The following is a 17,144-nucleotide window of genomic DNA, read 5'->3' on the forward strand; positions in this document are numbered from 1 at the left end:
GTGCAGTTTAGTACCGGTTCTGCTGACAGTGCATCTCAATTACAAGCAGTTTCTTCTGAAAATGCACCAGACTTTAGTACACCTTCTTCCAAAAGTACCCCTCAATGAAAAGCATCACTACAGTTTGGTACCCTTTCATATAAAAGTGCACTACAGTGTAGTACCATTTCTTCTAAAAGTTCGTGCCAATAAAAAGCATTACTACAGTTTGGTACCCTTACTTCTGAAAGTGCACTACAGTGTAGTACCATTTCATCAAAAAGTACCCCTCAATGAAAAGCATTACTACAATTTGGTACCCTTTCTTCTGAAAGTGTACCACAGTTTAGTACCTTTTCTTCTGAAAGTGCACCACAGTTTAGTACCATTTCCTCTAAAAGTACACCTTAATGACAAGCATTAAGACAGTTTGGTACCCTTTTTCTGACAAGGCACCAGAGTTTAGTACCCTTTCTTCTGACAAGGCACCAGAGTTTAGTACCCTTTCTTCTGACAGTGCACCAGAGTTTAGTACCCTTTATTCTGAAAGTGCACTACAGTGTAGTACCATTTCCTCAAAAGGTACCCCTCAATGACAAGCATCACTACAGTTTGGTACCCTTTCATGTAAAAGTGCTCCACAGTTTAGTACCCTTTCTTTTGACTGTTCACCATTATGATAAACATTGGTTCAGTTTAAAACCCGTTCTCCTAAAAGTGCACCTCGATGACAAGCACTAGTACCGTTTAGTACCGGTTCTGCTGACAGTGCATCTCAGTTACAAGCAGTTTCTTCTGAAAATGCGCCAGAGTTTAGTACCCTTTCCTCTAAAAGTACCCCTCAATGACAAGCATCACTACAGTTTGGTACCCTTACTTCTAAAAGTGCACCACAGTTTGGTACCCTTTCCTCTAAAAGTACACCTTAATGACAGGCATTACGACAGTTTAGTACCCTTTCTTCTGACAGTGCACCAGAGTTTAGTACCCTTTCTTCTGACAGTGCACCTCAATGATAAGTATTGGTAAAGTGAAGTATCTTTTTTGAGAAAGAAAAGAGGGATGCCACTCACTCCTCCCGTTCTCTTTGACAGAAGTGACGATGTCTCTGTAATTGGACTGATCTTCATCATAAGGAAAAGCCTCCACGGTGATGTTTTCCTGGCGCAGGTTGAAGAAGATGCCTTCAGAGAGGAAGAAGTGCGGCCGATCGTCCTGCTTCAGGTCGTAGAAGACCATGACGGCGCGCCGCGTCCAGTTAAACTGCTCGTGCAGCGCGTTGACGAAGTCCCCCAGCTTGGTGGTGGTCGGTCCGGTGCGGAAGATCGTCCTGAACTCCTCCGGGTTGTCGAAGCCGAAAGCGAGTCCGCCGGCGGTGATGAGCGGCAGCCTCCAGTGGGACGCGAACCTCCCGACCGAGGCCACGGAGTACACGCAGCCCGGCCCGATGAAGGCGTCGGGCTTGTGGTAGAGCTTCGTGTCCACGGCGATGATCTGCGCTTTGTTTTCAGAGCACGAGCCCGTGGCGTCCTCCACGCTGAAGTTCAGCAGGTTGATCCCGCGCGCGCCGAGCGCTCCGCTCTCCAGGAGCTTCTCGCGCGCCATGCGTATCGCGGGCAGCACGCGCGGCGATGCCCACGGGTATTTGATGTTGTCCGGAAGCAGCACCGCCACTGTGATGTTATTATTATTCCCTGCATCTGTTCTGCACCAAGTCAGGACGCAGCAATTCAACACCAAGAGGAAACAATGCACGAGATGCGTTTTATGTCCCATTCGGGCTAAAAGTAAAAAAATTGAAAGCATAAAAACAAGACAAATCCAATTCAAGAAGTTCAAGAAGAAAAGAAAAATCCAAAGGTGTGGAAAAAAAAAAGTTTCCCAAGTAAAATGCGTCCTTACAAAATCACATGCAATCCGAAAGCCCTTCTTGTGCACAGTGGAGATGATGGTCCATGTGGAGGAAAGCTTTTAAAAAAAAGTTGGCTGTGGTTTTTTGCTGTTGCTGTTGTGGTGCTGCTGCAAGGAGCTTCCTCAGCCTGCTCAGTTCTTCGGGATGATATTCATCCAAGTGGCCAAGTTGAAATGAGTGCAGTCCTCCTCTTACTCAGCACGGCCCCTACACGTCATGTTAGTAACCTGGAGTAATAATCTCTACAACACCACCCTCTAGCGGTCAGGTAAAGTATTGAATCCTGGCTACAAAAAAAAAAAAAAAAAAAAAAAAAGAATCTCAATCCTGGGATCACATATAGAATAAAGACAACTATGAATAAAGAAAAATGAAATGAAAGTAAATTTTTATGTTTTTGATATCTTAAAAATTAAATAAACATACAGTATGTATAATCTTGCCTGAACATTTTTGACTGATATATAAACTCCTGTAGTAGCACCTCAATCATTATTTTAAAGTTGAGATTGAGCTCCAAAGTCTGCTAAAACGCCCGACTTCTGCACTTCTATAGTCTCTTTCTCAGGTTCCGCAGATCACAGTGACATAGTCCTGGTTTTGTTTGAAAGCTACTGACTATTTCTAACCAGCTTGTGTATGCTTATAATGCGTTTCAATCGCCGTGATCAAGAACTATGATTATCAGTAATGAATACTGAATGAATACAGTAATGAGTAATGGACTTCTAAACAGAAGATGATGAGCTCCAATCCCATTACCACTAAACTGCCACTACTGGGCTCTTGAGCAAGGCCCTTAACCCTCGGTTGCATGAATGAGATAATTGTAAGTTGCTCTGGAGGGCGTCTGTTAAATGCCACTGTTTGTTAATTCATCGATAGAGATTTATATACGTCGGAAAAGGGCGTCTGCTAAATGCATATACGTAAAAATGTACAAATGAATGTGATCATTTGACCAGTTGGATTTTAATATATATTCTAAATGTATGGGTTGTGCAACGTTAGACCTCTGCTGTTCATATTGTGCAACTGCACCGCGTTTAGAAAGAATTCAATGTCAAAACATTTTGAATATAGAATAATCTATCTATCTATCTATCTATCTATCTATCTATCTATCTATCTAGCTAGCTAGCTAGCTAGCTAGGCCTTTCTTTTTTTCCCCCAAAGGCAAAATAAGAAATATAAGTGCAGGTATAAATAAAAAAAACTCACAATCATGACAAGGATGATAAACAATTCAGCAGTTTATTATTTATGGTAAAAAAACAAAAAACCCAACCAGCTGCATTTTGTCTGTTCATGTCTACTGAGTAGTTTTGGGCAGTCTGTAGACTCCGAGTGAGACGATCAGCTGGTGATCTCGCACTTTTTTCTGTAGGAAAGCCTGCAGCTCGTTGACGTCCATCTCGGTGACCCCGGGCCCTGTAGCCACGAACATGCGCAGCATGGAATGAATCCTCTCCAGGGTCATGCTCTCCAGATTGGTCAGCATGGCCTGAATGTAGGCCCAGAACAACTGAAACAGAACAAACAGAAGTCGATGGCTGTAAAACGAGTCCCATTTTGCATTTCAATTTTTTCATCATTAAAGGCGAATGTTGTACGAATCCCACTGCACAATGATTGACATTCAAGGCTTTTCCGTGAAGGTTGGTTGTAACTCCGCCCACCTGCAGCTTCTCCTCCCTTTGCTCAGACTGCGTGGTGGTGTTGGAGTCTCCCTCCTCGTCGCTGTCGATGAGCATGATGCCTTGGTCAGGACGTTCCCGACTCGAGGCCTTCTCGAGGATGCTGTATCGGCCCGTAGACTCCTCCTGGATAACGCCGTGCTGCTGCCACAGTGCTAGCTTTCTACGCAAGAGCTCCTGGGGCACGCCCAGAGCTCCACTCAGCTCATCCAGGGCCCATGTGCCTGAAAAAAACCCACATTATTTTAAAAACATATTTTAAGTAGACCAAGAGTTAACATGTGCCCTTTAAGTACTGATGATGGAGGAGAACCAAGAGTACTCAATCTCTTACTATACGAGGGGGTATCAAAAAAGTTTCGAGACAGGCTCTGTTTACAAGAAAGCTCTCAGTGTTCCTGCCAATTCTGGAATGTGTCCTGGAAGTCTTCATTTCGAAGCATGTCAAGCACCTTCTGCGTCTCGCACTCGATCTCCGCGACGGTCTGGTGAAAGCCGCTGAAGCCAAATCTGGAGAGTAGGGTGGATGCGGAGGTGAGATCATGCGGATTGTGTTCCGGCAATCATCATGCACGAGTTGCCGAATGGTTTCGTCAATTTTCGGGGTTGAGCTCGTTGAAGGTCTTACTGATCTCTTCCAGCGATGTTCTTCCGCTCTTGACGCGTGCGCGCCACACGAAACACCTCGAACGACCCATCGCAGCGTCGCCGTATTTCAAACGGATGTTGCGTCAAATGTCTCTATGGCAGATTTGCACAGTTTCATGCAGAATTTCACGTGTGCTCTTTAGCACCGTTAGTCTCCAAACTTTTCGATACCACCGCGTAAATATCCCGTGTTTAAAAAAGAGCATTTCTATAAATAAAAAAGATGCTAATATAGAGAAGAAGGTAGCACTTCTGAGAAGTTTAGCTGTGTATCTTCTTACCCTTGTCCTGGAAGTGCAGGATGATAGCAGCATGAATAGGAGACACAGAGAGGTTGGTAAGAGTGCGGTCTTCCAGCTCTATGTCCAGAGTTACTGAACCCAGGTGAGGTTTCCAGCTTAGAGTCCTCATAGCCTACACACACACACACACACACACACACACACACACACACACAGCTTTATGAAGACCTTCCAGTGATTAATCTACGTATCAGTAATTGGTTCTACATCTTCACTTCAACACAACCAAAAGGAAAAGATAAGGAGGAAAAAAAAAATAGACAGACTTTGAGCTTTTCAAAGCGGTGTGTGTAAGTCTCCATGGATTTGGAGATGGCAGAAGGAAGTTCCAGCTTCTCCTCTTTTAGCTTAGGCCAGAACTCTGAGGATAGGATCATGGCGGACAGAGGAACCGGAGGCTGCTCTTCCTCAGGCAGGCGAGCCTCCTCTTCGTGAATGTTAGTGTTAATCCGCCGGGAATCCGCCACGTCCTACACAGAGCGAGCGAGAATAAAGAGCGTTGAGAGCGTTCTTCAGTTCGGGATCCGTTTTGCTGTTTCTCTTACAGTTATTTTTCACGTGCGCTTTATATTTAAATGCTGTATTTCCTGTATTTTTAATGTTAACAATGTGGGATTTGGTAGATGCCCCTATCCAGGGTGACTGACATTTATCTTATTATTACAGCTGAGCAGCTATGGGGTTAAGGGCCTTGCTCAGGGGGCCCAAGAATGGCAGCTTGGCAATACCGGGGCTTGAACCCGCGACCTTCCGAGCAGTAACCCAGAACCTTAACCACTGAGCTACCACTCCGATTGAGACGGAGGCAACTGTGGCAGTTCCTGGGCTCCTGGGCCCCTGAACAAAGGCCCTTAACCCCATAGCTGCTCAGCTGTATTGATAAGATAAATGTCAGTTGCCCTGGATAGGGGCATCTACCAAATGCCACAAATGTAAATGAAAACTGCGAACCTGAGCCATTGTAGTAGACTGTTAGTATTAATTACAGTCCAAATCCATCCTTAGTGTTATTGAGTTGCTCAGTAACTTCATGGAATTTAAGTATCTATATCGAAATGCCATCTAAAAAATGATATGGTATCATAATGGAATATTTTAGCTGAAGTGGAGCTTCTTCCAACAAGCTATCAGACATCTTACCATGAGCACTCCCATCTCACTTAATTTTTTCCATTCTGCATTTGCACACAGGACCTTATATTGTAAATATTTTTGGTTTTGTTACTGTCATAGTTCATTACATTCTATACAATTTGTGCTTCCCTTTTTTTTTAATATAGATTTTAATATATCTTTATAACTTTATCTTTGTCTAATTTTGTTTTCAGATTATTTGCTATTAATAGTCCTCTTTATTTCATGCACAATTTTTAGAGCAGCCAATTGGGTTTACGTTTCACTACAAGTAGTATTCTGTTTGTGACAAATAAAAAATCTTGAATGGACTCTAATGACCCGGATCCTAATGTTTTAGCTGCCCCCTAGTGGACATGCACGTATAGTAGCTTATTGCACACCTGTGAATAGTTATGCAGCAATAATATTAATGTTAATATTAAATTAATAATAATAATAATAATAATAATAATAATAATACCATAAGCTGCTAAAATAAAGGGACAACATTTAAGCAATTAAAAATTAAAAGTTAGTATAAAGAGATTCTTCTGACCTTCAGCATGACCTCACAGTAGTGCATGTGGGACTCTCCAAACCTCAGCTTCAGCAACTCCACGTTCCGAATCTCCCTACACACACACACACACACACACACACACACACACACACACACACACACACACATATATATATAGTTTGTACAACCTAAGTAAACAAATAGGGCATCATATCACATTAATTACAGTGTGATTATTTAGTAATAAATATGTAAAGTGTGTGTTTGTGTGTAAAGACACCTGGCTGTGTTGTAGTTGAGTTGGTGCAGAAGCCTGTCTGCCAGCACAGTTTTGTATTCATCAATGAAGATCTCTTTACTCCCAAAGATGCTCACCAGAAGACTGATGATGTCTGAGGAGCGCCGCTTGGAGCCTGTTTTATCTGTAGAGACAAAGATCGACCTAAGTTTAAAGCCGATAAATGTTTTAATAAATGTATAGTGCCCATCAGGTAAACAAGAATTTTTAACAGGAATGCAGTGTATGTGGGCCCATAACCTGTGAGGGCATCAGTGGGGTCAGGGGTCCACTCCTCAGGATCACTTTCCTCATCCTCACTATCCTGTGTTTCCAGGGTAACAGGGTCGGCCCGAGAGAGCTCGCTGGCTAACTCACTACAGCCCTCAGTGTCGCCTGTTAAACTCGCCACAATCTGACGCACCGTGTCCTCGCGAGTTCTGTCCAATAAATAAAGAAATAAAAGAGCTTAATACAATTTTTGTACAAGAAGTTTAATCCAGTGTCCACATCAAATTGTCTACCAAAGCACCCAATCTAATTTTAGATAACCAGAGCTTGACTTATTTTACATAACTAAGGCTTAATCCAATTTAACACAACCAGATCCCAATCCAATTTTAACCCAACCAGATCCCAATCCAATTTAACCCAACCAGATCCCAATCCAATTTTAACCCAACCAGATCCCAATCCAATTTTTACCAACCAGATCCCAATCCAATTTAACCCAACCAAATCCCAATCTAATTTTTACCCAACCAGATCCCAATCCAATTTTTACCCAACCAGGTCCCAGTCCAATTTAATCCAACCAGATCCCAATCCAATTTTTACCCAACCAGATCCAAATCCAATTTAACCCAACCAGATCCCAATCCGATTTTTACCCAACCAGATCCCAATCCGATTTTAACACAACCAGATCCCAACTCATTTTAACCCAACCACATCCCAATCCAATTTTTTTTCAACCAGATCCCAATCCAATTTTTACCCAACCAGATCCCAATTTAATTTAACCCAACCAGATCCCAATCCAATTTAACACAACCAGATCCCAATCCGATTTTAACCCAACCACATCCCAATCGAATTTTTTTTCAACCAGATCCAAATACAATTTTTACCCAACCAGATCCCAATCCAATTTAACCCAACCACATCCCAATCCATTTTTTTTTCAACCAGATCCCAATCGCATTTTACCCAACCACAGCCCCTGCCAATTTTACCCAATCAGATTCCCGACACTGCCCGATTCCATCAAAACCTTTCAGAGCGCAATCCAAATAATGAAATGAAGTCAAACAGTTGATCTTCTTTCTAGAATTCAAGACATGATATGGCACAGAGCACTACCTGGTAGCGGTAGGAAGGTGATCAAATCTGATAACTGCCTTTAAGCAAAGTCATTAAACCTGGTCTGTGCCAAGACTGCTTTAATAGTCTACATGTTGCTCTAGAAGCACAAATAAAGCTCATGACATAAACATTTATTGCAGAAGAATGTGTCTTTGTGCTTACAGAGCGTAATAGAGTCTTTACTAACCTTAGGTATTTGCGAATGGGTTGGCAGGCCACCTGAAGGATGACCATGGAGGGGTCAAGTTCCCGTAAAGCTTTAATAGCGGAGATGTAGACGGTTATGATGTCAGATGTGTGAACTCCTGCAATGAAGACAGAAATCTCCAAGTTAACCATGTTTTCCTAGAGTTTTCTGGAGAAAGAGCGTCCCTGTTTGGCAGATTTGCAGCCGACCTGGATGCAACAGACGTGTCTCAAAAGCAGATTTGAGAGAGGTGAGCAGCTGCTGTCTTTGATTGGTCCGCTCCAGACAGAACTTCAGGTCTTCAACAGCAGGAGTGGATTCTGGGAAATCTGCACAGGCAAGGGAAAATATGCATATTTAACAGTTAGCAGTATAAAGCTAAAAAAAAACATGGCATCACACTGCAATGGCAAGCTACGTTTTTTTTTTTTTTTTTAAACCTCGAATGATGCTGAAAAGCTCCTCAATCCTCATGTTGACGTAGATGCGGCAGAAGAACTGCTGCATATGACAGCGCCAGCGCTGGAGGATGGTACAACCAACATAATCTAGCTTTCCATCTGTTAGCAAAGAGCTGGTGCTGGCTTCGCCGACCTCGCTCGCAAAGACCCTGCTGAGCCAGCCGAGAACCTGCTCCAACCACTGCAGTATCGACATAAAGGAAGAAACAGGAAGTGAGATTTGAAGAACGATGATACATTATAGCTGTCAAAAAAAATACTCAGATAATATACAAACTAAATTTGTATTTATGCTCTTTTGATCTGTATGAAATCTGTTCGGATTTTGACACGCGCCCATACTCTATATGCACTGTATATACTGTATATATATATATATGCCATTATATCATTTAATATAATATTAATAAATTATGATGACGAAAACGTAAGAGAAATATTCAAATTTTCGCCTGGCAGGCAAACGTGACAGCGTATGCTCCGCCCTCCACTCGTGAACTAAAGCTCGTCCACGTACCCACACCGTCGCTCGTCCACGCGCCTACTGCCACATAAATACATACTGTAGCTTATACATTATGGTAGTGTTAACTGCTTGTCATGTCATTAAATAAAAAATTATAATATACAACACCATACATATATACACCATATATATAAAGGATGAAAGAAAAAAGATAAAGCTATTCAAAGGCCTTGAAGTTCAAAAATGGGTTGATTTAGAATGAGAAAATATGAATGAAATCTATTCAAGTATGTGACCTTATTTCTATTTGAAAATAAAAATATAAATCTAAGAGATTAGAGTGTGTTATACACTAAATTTGTATCTGGTGCAGGAAATCTCAGACATTAATGCATGTAAACAAAGCCCGAGTGTAAACAGGTAGGGGGTGGCATACATCATTGAAGTCTGACAGGAAGGATCTTTCATATTCGCCTCTGCAGCGTTGCTCCATCCTCTGCTCGATCAGGCGGTGCAAAATGTTGGTTACTGCTTCAGAGCTTACTCTTTCCAACAGCTGCAGTCTGGAGCTGCAGCAAACACAGCATACACAGCATGATACAGATGATGATGGTTTAAAAATAAATAAATAAATAAATAAATAAATAAATTTTCTTGTAAGTGCATGCACTCATCGACTTACAGTATATGACTAAACTCTTGCAGCTGCTGCAGAGCGTCTTGGCACCAGCAGACCTGCGGTGTGGCGGTGCAACCCGTGCACGTGCCGTTCACATCACTCTCTGCCGCCACCTCGTCAGGCTCGACCTGCTCCCCGATCTGGCTCATGTACACGGAAAAGGTGCGGCTATAGAACTCGAGGACGCGCTGCTGGAGCACTGGAGGTGGAGAAAACAGGAGGATGGCACGAATGGTGGAGAAGGCTCTCTCTCGCAGACCGTGTGCTCCGGGTCCGACTAGACCTGCTCGACCCTCGTCTTGCCACGAGCCGAGTCGCTCAAGACCACCTGCGGCCAGAAAATATCGAGTGCACTCTTATGTAGGAAAGTTAGGGTTACTGGTTCGAAACATTTGGAGACATTTATAATCTATTTAGATCTAATTTAAAGCAATGAAACTAACTGAAAATCAAAAAGGTTTATGTAAAAAAAAAAAAAAACGCTATTTTGGCAGGAATCGTGTGGTATTGTGTTCTTATCAACCACTGAAAAACTGCCTGAAGATTTAGAATCTGCAGCATAATGTAGCTACAAATTTACAAATAATGTTCTGCTTATTGTACTGAGAGAGAGAGAATTTGGAAATTTGGTTCAAGACATTCAGATTTGTGTCTGTCTCATCTAAAGCTTTCGTGTAAAAAAACATTTACTGGCACATTCAATACTGGATGTTTCACAACCTGCAAATGCAGTGAACGTCTTGCAAAATGCTGCCCATAACCTGGATGGCACCAACTTCTATCTACTAACACAATAAAAACAAAAAGGCACAAAAGTGGACACCACAGCATACAGAGGAAAGGCTGGAGCCGTCGGAGCAGGGTCCTAAAGACTTCCAGAAGTGCTTTGGCTCTGTCTTGTTCCTGCGATTCTACATCCGGCTTCTGAAGTCCGCGCCAGAACTCCGGAGCCACATCGGACACCAGAGAAACCTGCAGTGTCTCCAGCAACCAACCTTCCACATACTGACCCAATCCTTTCGTACACAGCAAGGTCAGTGCCTCAGAAACTGCCTCGTCAGGAACAGGGGGTGTGGATGGAGATACCTAAGAACAAAATGCAAGCATATGTTATGTGAAAGTCATACAAAAGCAAATAACAATTCGAGGTAGGAGGTAGGATTGGTGCCTCTCATGTCTCCCATTAGTCTAAATTCAATACAAACTATATCTAAGACTCAATGTTACCTCACGAATTCTAAATGAAGTGAATAGTAATCACGATTTCACAATGCCAAAGTGAAATTGGAACTCTCATGCATTGTTTTTTGGCATTGACCAGTCATCGCAAAGTTCTGGGGTGATATGGAAGACGCCATCTAGCAGGCGTCCAATAATGTCTGCATTTTCACGTCCTTTGATTGGATAGTCAGAGCTCGCAAACCGCATCTGTAGCAAACTGCACAAGCTCCAATATATTCATGTGGCTTTAATAGCTGTTTTTTTTATTACACAATGGCTGACAGAGGAGAAGAAATGAATTTGGTTGCAGATACACTTACAAACATATTTTTCAAGACAGACTTTCAAGGAAAGATCAACATCATGAGGAAAGATCAGCCAAAATGGTTGAAAACCAGTTGTTAAGCTTTTTCATGAACTATTTATATTTTTGTGTTTTCTTTCCTGTATAATTTGTATAAAAACACACATTTGCCTTCATCAAAACTGTAATGCATGAAAAAAAATGCACAAAAATGCACAGTATCCCAGGGTCATTTTACATGGTGACTAGTGATGCTTCTGCTAGAGTTGTGGCTGCAGTGAAAGGAGACTTGTTGAATTGTGATCATTGAGTTTCTTCCTTTTGATGGCATACAGTGTCAATTGGTGATGATGGTAGTGATCGATGGTGGTCATAAACGGGTGATTCATTTTATACGAGTCTTTAATGCGACTCAGAAGAATGAGTAGTCTCAAAGAGTGATTCGCTATGCAGTGCATTAACACAGGAAATAGAATCGAGTTCATCTCATGAGTCCTCTGGTTCGAGTCGTTTGTCCTTTTGTCACGTGACTCCCATAGACGCCATGAAGGTGATTAAGGGATCAAAGAAACGTAATGAAATAAACGACTCAAAAAAAAAAAAAAAGAATCGTTAATTTTGTTGAACTTGTCATCAAAGTCACCAAAATGATTCGATCTTTCCATCACTAGTGTCAACAGATGATTAGAAAACAGAACTGCCTTTACAGACTAAATTCTAGATGTATGTGGGCGTGGCTTAAAGTGGTCCATATCCTGTCTTTAAAATGACTGATAGATTAATGTATAGACAGACAAGTGTTCCGGGCCGGAAATCACATTTCTAAATCGCCGTTCTCTATGCTCTTTTTTCAGACTTTTGCACAAGTCATGGTGTAATGCATCTCTTTCTAGATTTCTTCCGGATTATCTGCACTAGTTAGCAATATATATATATATATATATATATATATATATATATATTTAATGGCCACTTTAATACTAACATCTTTTTTATTTTATACTCTCCCCCCCCTTTTAAAACTCACCAGTGCAGCAGTCACTGTGTCCCAAGCTGTCGGAAGGCCCTTCAGCATTAAAACCGAGTTTTCAGTCATTTTCGGAGCAACAATGTGTCTTCAAAACGCATTTTATTTATCTTTTTTTTTTGTTACACACAACACAACAGGGTTTGTGGCGCTCTTCTGTCAAGCGCCGGTCGCGTCCTTATGACGTCACGGCTCCCGGAAGATTATAAACGGCTCGGTTGGGGGGAAAAGTTGTCAGTCGTTGTCAGTCGTTGTGGAGACTGAAACAGGACGCTTGAGCCACGCTGGTGTGATTTTTCAGTCACTACGACAGTTCATGAGCATTTAAAGTGTTGAAGCTGGCGGATTAATCAGCAATGACCCAACAAGGAGCTGCACTGCAGACATACAACAATGAGCTGGTCAAATGTAAGTAACTCCATATTGTTATTGTATTGTTGTTGTTATTGTATTGTTGTTGTTGTTGTTAATTTAATTATCTATTTCTAGTCAAGTAGTAAGTTTTAAAGCAATGTTTAGCAGTTTCAACAACATTCATACAACATGAACATCTTTTTACCAGTTTTGATCGTCATCTGACCATCATAGTGACGTCATAATTTCTCAATAAGGCGTTGAAGCAGGTTATAGTTTAAAGAAAATCGTCAAACCCCCTCTAATTCTGTTTTTTGGGGGTTTTGGTTTATTGTTAGATTATATTTTTTTACTTTAATTTCTTGATGTCATCGGTTGATAATTTTTTAGGCTAATAAAGGAGGATTTCACTTTTCATCAATTCAGAAAATGATGACCTTATGCCATACTTCAGGTATCTGTTTTAATTAATAATATCGATGTAGACACCTTACTTTTACAGGAACATGTGGTTCTTTCCCAAACTGTTACCACAAAGTTTGTCACAATTGTATAGGATGTCTTTGGAAAAAAGTGTTCTTTATATGAACAAGGAGACCCCAACCTGCTCCAGCATCACAATGCCAATGTGCATAAAGTAAGATCCATGTAGATACGGTGTACATTAGTTGGAGTGGATCTTAAATGGGTCCGCTATTGAGCACTGACCTTTACCCCATTGAACACCTTTGGGATGAATGTGAATGCTGACTGCACTCTCCTCCTCACCTCACATACATCAGTAGTGGTAGCTCAGTGGTTAAGATGCTGGGTTACTGATCTGAAAGTTGGGGCCTTTGGGGCGCCGTATCACGGCTGACCCTGTGCTCTGACCCCAGCTTCCGAGCAAGAGAAAAAATATTTCACTGCGCTGTAATGTACGTAAATAAAAAGCTATTCTATTGTACTGCCTTTGTGGCTGAATGGAATGAGCACAAATCTCCACAAGTACACTCCAAAATCTAGTGGAACATCTCAGAATAATGGAGGTTATTTTAAGAGCAAATGGGGACAATGTGGAATTTGAAAATAGCATCATTTTGGGCTCAGGTGTATAAAACGTCTATAAAGTGCATATTGGTACTTATTGTGTTGTATGTATATAAGATCTGACTGGTATTTTGATTTATTTTTTTCTATCTATTGAATTGAAATATTAATTATAACAAATAACAGATTTTTTTTTTTTAAAGAATCAAAATGTGCCATAGTTTCTATACATGTACACATATAAATGTTTTAGTCCATACAGTCATAAAGTAATACAAATCAAATTATTAAAAAGATAAATTACAACACTAAAAATCACATCGGCTGCTTCCAGTTTGTATTTGTATTTTAATTGATTCAAAATCACAGTATATGTGATGGATAGAATGAACCTGAAAAAGAATTAAAGCACTTCTCTGTCTAATAACATCTCTATAATTTACTGTAGGTTTTTTGTGGAATAGTTGCACTTAAAGCATTATCTGGATGTTGTTTTAGCCCTGATAAACAACTCCCTTCGTTAGTGAGTTTTGTTTGAATCAGCAAAAAAATTTGCTGAAGTACGCTTTTTTTTTTAAAAATGAAAGTCATGAATGAATGTAAGGATTTTACAGTATACTATTTATCATGCACTTTGTATTGAAGGTCACATTTAAAGCGTGTTGAGTCGTGCAAAACAAACGGTGTAATCTTATTTATTTGTCTACTTGATAACGGCTCGAGGCAAAAGTTTGGTAGACGTTTTTTTTTTTTTACACCTTAGCAAGCGCTGTTGAATTCTCAAATCTGATTGGTCAGAAGGAGTTGATCCTGGAAAAAAAAGGTGGTATAAAACAAGCACTAACCTTCCATTAATGAAAAATCAATCTTAAACTCTAACCACAAACTTTGTTTTGTCCCTTTTAAATCAGCTAATGTTCCACACATTTCCAAATGTCATTGGTTCTCTTTTCTCAGGCATAGAGGAGCTGAACTTCAGGAGGGACGAGCTGAACAAGCAGATCCAGTATGAGGAAGAGGAGAAGACCCGTCTCCAGCACGACATCCGTGTGCTCACGGAGAAGTTAAACCGCGTGTCCGAGAGTCTAGATCGTCGTCTCGCTACCCGTAACGAACTGGAAAAGACCGTTGCCGAGACGGAAGCTGCGTACATGAAGGTTCGTCTTCAAGATATTATTTCAACTCTATAATTGTTCGATACGGAACTCTATAATAGGGCGATAAGGTAATCTGCCGTTTATCGCTGTGGTTACGTTCCAAAAACCGCGATAAACAGACGGCACCAGGAAAATGCTATTTTATGTATACAGTACTGTACTGTAACAATTTACTTCATATAATAATGAAGGAATATATTGTTATTAATAAATTGCATTATTTCAACTTTATCCAAACAATTCCCTATAAGTTTTTTTTGGTCTATCGTGCTAGCCGTGAGAGATCGGGAAAATCAGCCAAGCTAATTAATTATGTGGCAAATGCAATTTTGTGATGAACCGCGGTAAAGCGGGGGATTACTGTATTTGGCGATTATTTTGCATTGTAATAATAATAAACAACAATTTTTATTTGAGTAATCAAGCTAGTGTTCATACCTTGAGATAAATGCTACCGAATTACAAGCTAACTGGTTTATTTTAGCCTCTGGGTCATACAAATGATATCTTACTTCTTCATCTATACTTATGAGTATTTTTGATCGTTTTGTTTGGGAGACAAAAACGAATAAAATGCGCAGGAAGACTACCCAATCTATTCAAGGGGAAAGGACACAAGACATGAGAGGTGTTTTAGTCTGTTTTATCCTCATTACATTGTATTGTGGTGTATGCTATAACTCAAAAATATGCCAATATCAGACGTCTTGTTCTATTGATAAGTCTGGAACGATGAATTGAACTCGCAGGGTGTACTTACTTTCCAGCAAGATAAATAGAGACCTTTTTTGAACCCATACGTGTATAATAATGTACGTTGCATTTGGCTTACATTAGGCTGGAAATCACATTATGTACCTTATATTTATTAGGGATGACATTCCCGAGAAACAAAAGGCTAAGAATTTTATTAAAATGATTACGTGTTGCTACAACTAAGGCTACGTCTACGCTAATCCGGATAAATTTGAAAAACGGCGTTTTCATCTAAAAATGGTTCGTTTTTTTTGCTCTTTTTTCACAATGAAACGTCTGTAAACACTTGTGTCCCTGCAGTGTGTAGCAAAACACAAGACGCTTTGGCCTGCGTTTGTTTACTTTCTAGCTCTTTGAAACGTTGCGGTGGTTGTTTTTTTTTTTTTTCGAAAGCCTTCATTTTCACAGTCCACACAACGCCATTTTGAAATGTGTCCACTTTTGGAGAGCGTCTTTAAAAAGCTACGTTTTATGCGTTTTCAGACAGAAAGGTTTTAGTGTGAACGTGGCCTAAGAGTTTGATTTAATAGTGGACAAACCCATGTTACTGCTGATTTATAAGTAGAAGGAGGTTGTACACGGGCAGACGTCCAAACACAAATTGCCACTGCCAGCCAGCAGTTCCTGACTTAGTAGCTATTATGCTTTTACTACTCACCTGAAACCATGTGGAAAAGCTCGTTTTTCTGAGTCTTAATATACAATTTATGTTAATCGTGGTTTTTAATGGTGAGCTTCAAAGTTCATTGAAAAACCAAAGACTTTTTAAATATGTAAGTAATGGGTACCTCACAATTAACTTTTTTCTTTTTTTTTTTCTTAATCTGCATATATATATTTTCATCTTTCACTGACTTGTGTTGTTAGTTGAAAACATTTTTCTTTGCATTGACACTATATGGCAGGGGTCCTCTGGAGCATCTTGCAATTATCTTATTTATACAACTGAGTAGCTGAAGGTTGAAGGCCTCGCTCAAGGGTCAACAGTTACACCTGAATGGTGCTGGGATTTGAAAACTGTTGAACTTCTAATTGGAAGGTCATGAGCTCAATCCTAGAACCATCAAGCTACCATTGTTAGGCCCTTGAGCGAGACCCTTTACCCTCAACTAATTGTAGTAATGAGAACTGTACGCCAGCTGAGATAAGGGAATCCAAATTCTATTTTTCTAACTTTCTTGTTCGCACCTCTGAGGAACCTCAGCTAAGCATCAAATGTCGCCAATCATTTAAAGCAGTTAGTTGTGCACTTTGCTTTGTTTGCCTTAAAAACTCATCCCTTTTCTCTCTTTTCTTTCTCACAGATTTTAGAAAGTTCTCAGACTCTATTAAGCGTTTTAAAGAAGGAGACCGGGAACCTCAGCAAAGCCACGGAACCCAGGAACAGCAAAGACCGCTTACCTCTATAGTCTTTTTTTTTTTTTTTTTTTTTTGTTTTGGTTTTGTTTTGTTTTTTTTTCTCTCTCTCTCCCTCTCCACCTCTCCTTTCTTCACTCTGTTCAACCCTTTCATTATGCTGATATTTTAATATTAAATTCCTTCCCTACTATGCTGCAACTCGCTGTATTTAAATGCCACTTTTTTAATAAAGGTTAATTCCACTCATAGTTTTTTTTCTTTTTCTTTTCACAACCATCTTAATTGCCACATCTGAGCCCGGTGTCCGCCTTCACTTCATTGAACGTAT

The 17,144-nt window shown here is 40.5% G+C and overlaps 3 protein-coding genes across 4 annotated transcripts in view; 1 reads left to right on the top strand and 2 right to left on the bottom strand.

Moving 5' to 3' along the window:
• npr2 (natriuretic peptide receptor 2) overlaps positions 1–2,069 on the bottom strand; it is a 49,083-nt gene extending 47,014 nt beyond the window's left edge. The window contains exon 1 of one of the 2 annotated variants that reach the window (XM_046839188.1): positions 1,053–2,069. In XM_046839188.1, the coding sequence (XP_046695144.1) occupies positions 1,053–1,785 (733 nt within the window). In that variant the 5' untranslated portion in view covers positions 1,786–2,069. The remainder of the gene's footprint in view (positions 1–1,052) is intronic. The other variant, XM_046839189.1, reaches the window with a different exon arrangement.
• A 1,057-nt stretch (positions 2,070–3,126) lies between these two features.
• anapc2 (anaphase promoting complex subunit 2) lies at positions 3,127–12,333 on the bottom strand. Its single transcript, XM_046839026.1, has 14 exons — positions 12,162–12,333; positions 10,443–10,695; positions 9,613–9,937; positions 9,367–9,499; positions 8,444–8,645; positions 8,213–8,332; positions 8,004–8,121; positions 6,713–6,891; positions 6,455–6,596; positions 6,211–6,286; positions 4,805–5,008; positions 4,518–4,650; positions 3,571–3,812; positions 3,127–3,416 (listed from the first exon to the last, which is right to left on the bottom strand). Exons 1-14 carry the CDS (start codon positions 12,228–12,230, stop codon positions 3,204–3,206), a joined length of 2,409 nt encoding a protein of 802 aa, XP_046694982.1. The 5' UTR covers positions 12,231–12,333; the 3' UTR covers positions 3,127–3,203.
• A 29-nt stretch (positions 12,334–12,362) lies between these two features.
• On the top strand, positions 12,363–17,064 carry ssna1 (Sjogren syndrome nuclear autoantigen 1). Its single transcript, XM_046839027.1, has 3 exons — positions 12,363–12,569; positions 14,502–14,701; positions 16,762–17,064. Exons 1-3 carry the CDS (start codon positions 12,518–12,520, stop codon positions 16,864–16,866), a joined length of 357 nt encoding a protein of 118 aa, XP_046694983.1. The 5' UTR covers positions 12,363–12,517; the 3' UTR covers positions 16,867–17,064.
• The last annotated feature ends 80 nt before the right edge of the window (positions 17,065–17,144 follow it).

The sequence above is a fragment of the Silurus meridionalis genome, chromosome 25, assembly GCF_014805685.1.
Source record: "Silurus meridionalis isolate SWU-2019-XX chromosome 25, ASM1480568v1, whole genome shotgun sequence".
NCBI classification, from domain to species: domain Eukaryota; kingdom Metazoa; phylum Chordata; class Actinopteri; order Siluriformes; family Siluridae; genus Silurus; species Silurus meridionalis.

Bases quoted from the DNA above. Each gene is read 5' to 3' on its own strand.
- anapc2 (XM_046839026.1), bottom strand. From the start codon at position 12,230: ATGACTGAAAACTCGGTTTTAATGCTGAAGGGCCTTCCGACAGCTTGG. The intron at 6,892-8,003 runs GTTAGTAAAGAC...TTTATTGGACAG, and splicing joins CCCATTCGCAAATACCTAAG to AACTCGCGAGGACACGGTGC. The intron at 6,287-6,454 runs GTGTCTTTACAC...GTGTGTGTGTAG, and splicing joins CTCAACTACAACACAGCCAG to GGAGATTCGGAACGTGGAGT.
- ssna1 (XM_046839027.1), top strand. From the start codon at position 12,518: ATGACCCAACAAGGAGCTGCACTGCAGACATACAACAATGAGCTGGTC. The intron at 12,570-14,501 runs GTAAGTAACTCC...CTCTTTTCTCAG, and splicing joins CAACAATGAGCTGGTCAAAT to GCATAGAGGAGCTGAACTTC. The intron at 14,702-16,761 runs GTTCGTCTTCAA...TCTTTCTCACAG, and splicing joins CGGAAGCTGCGTACATGAAG to ATTTTAGAAAGTTCTCAGAC.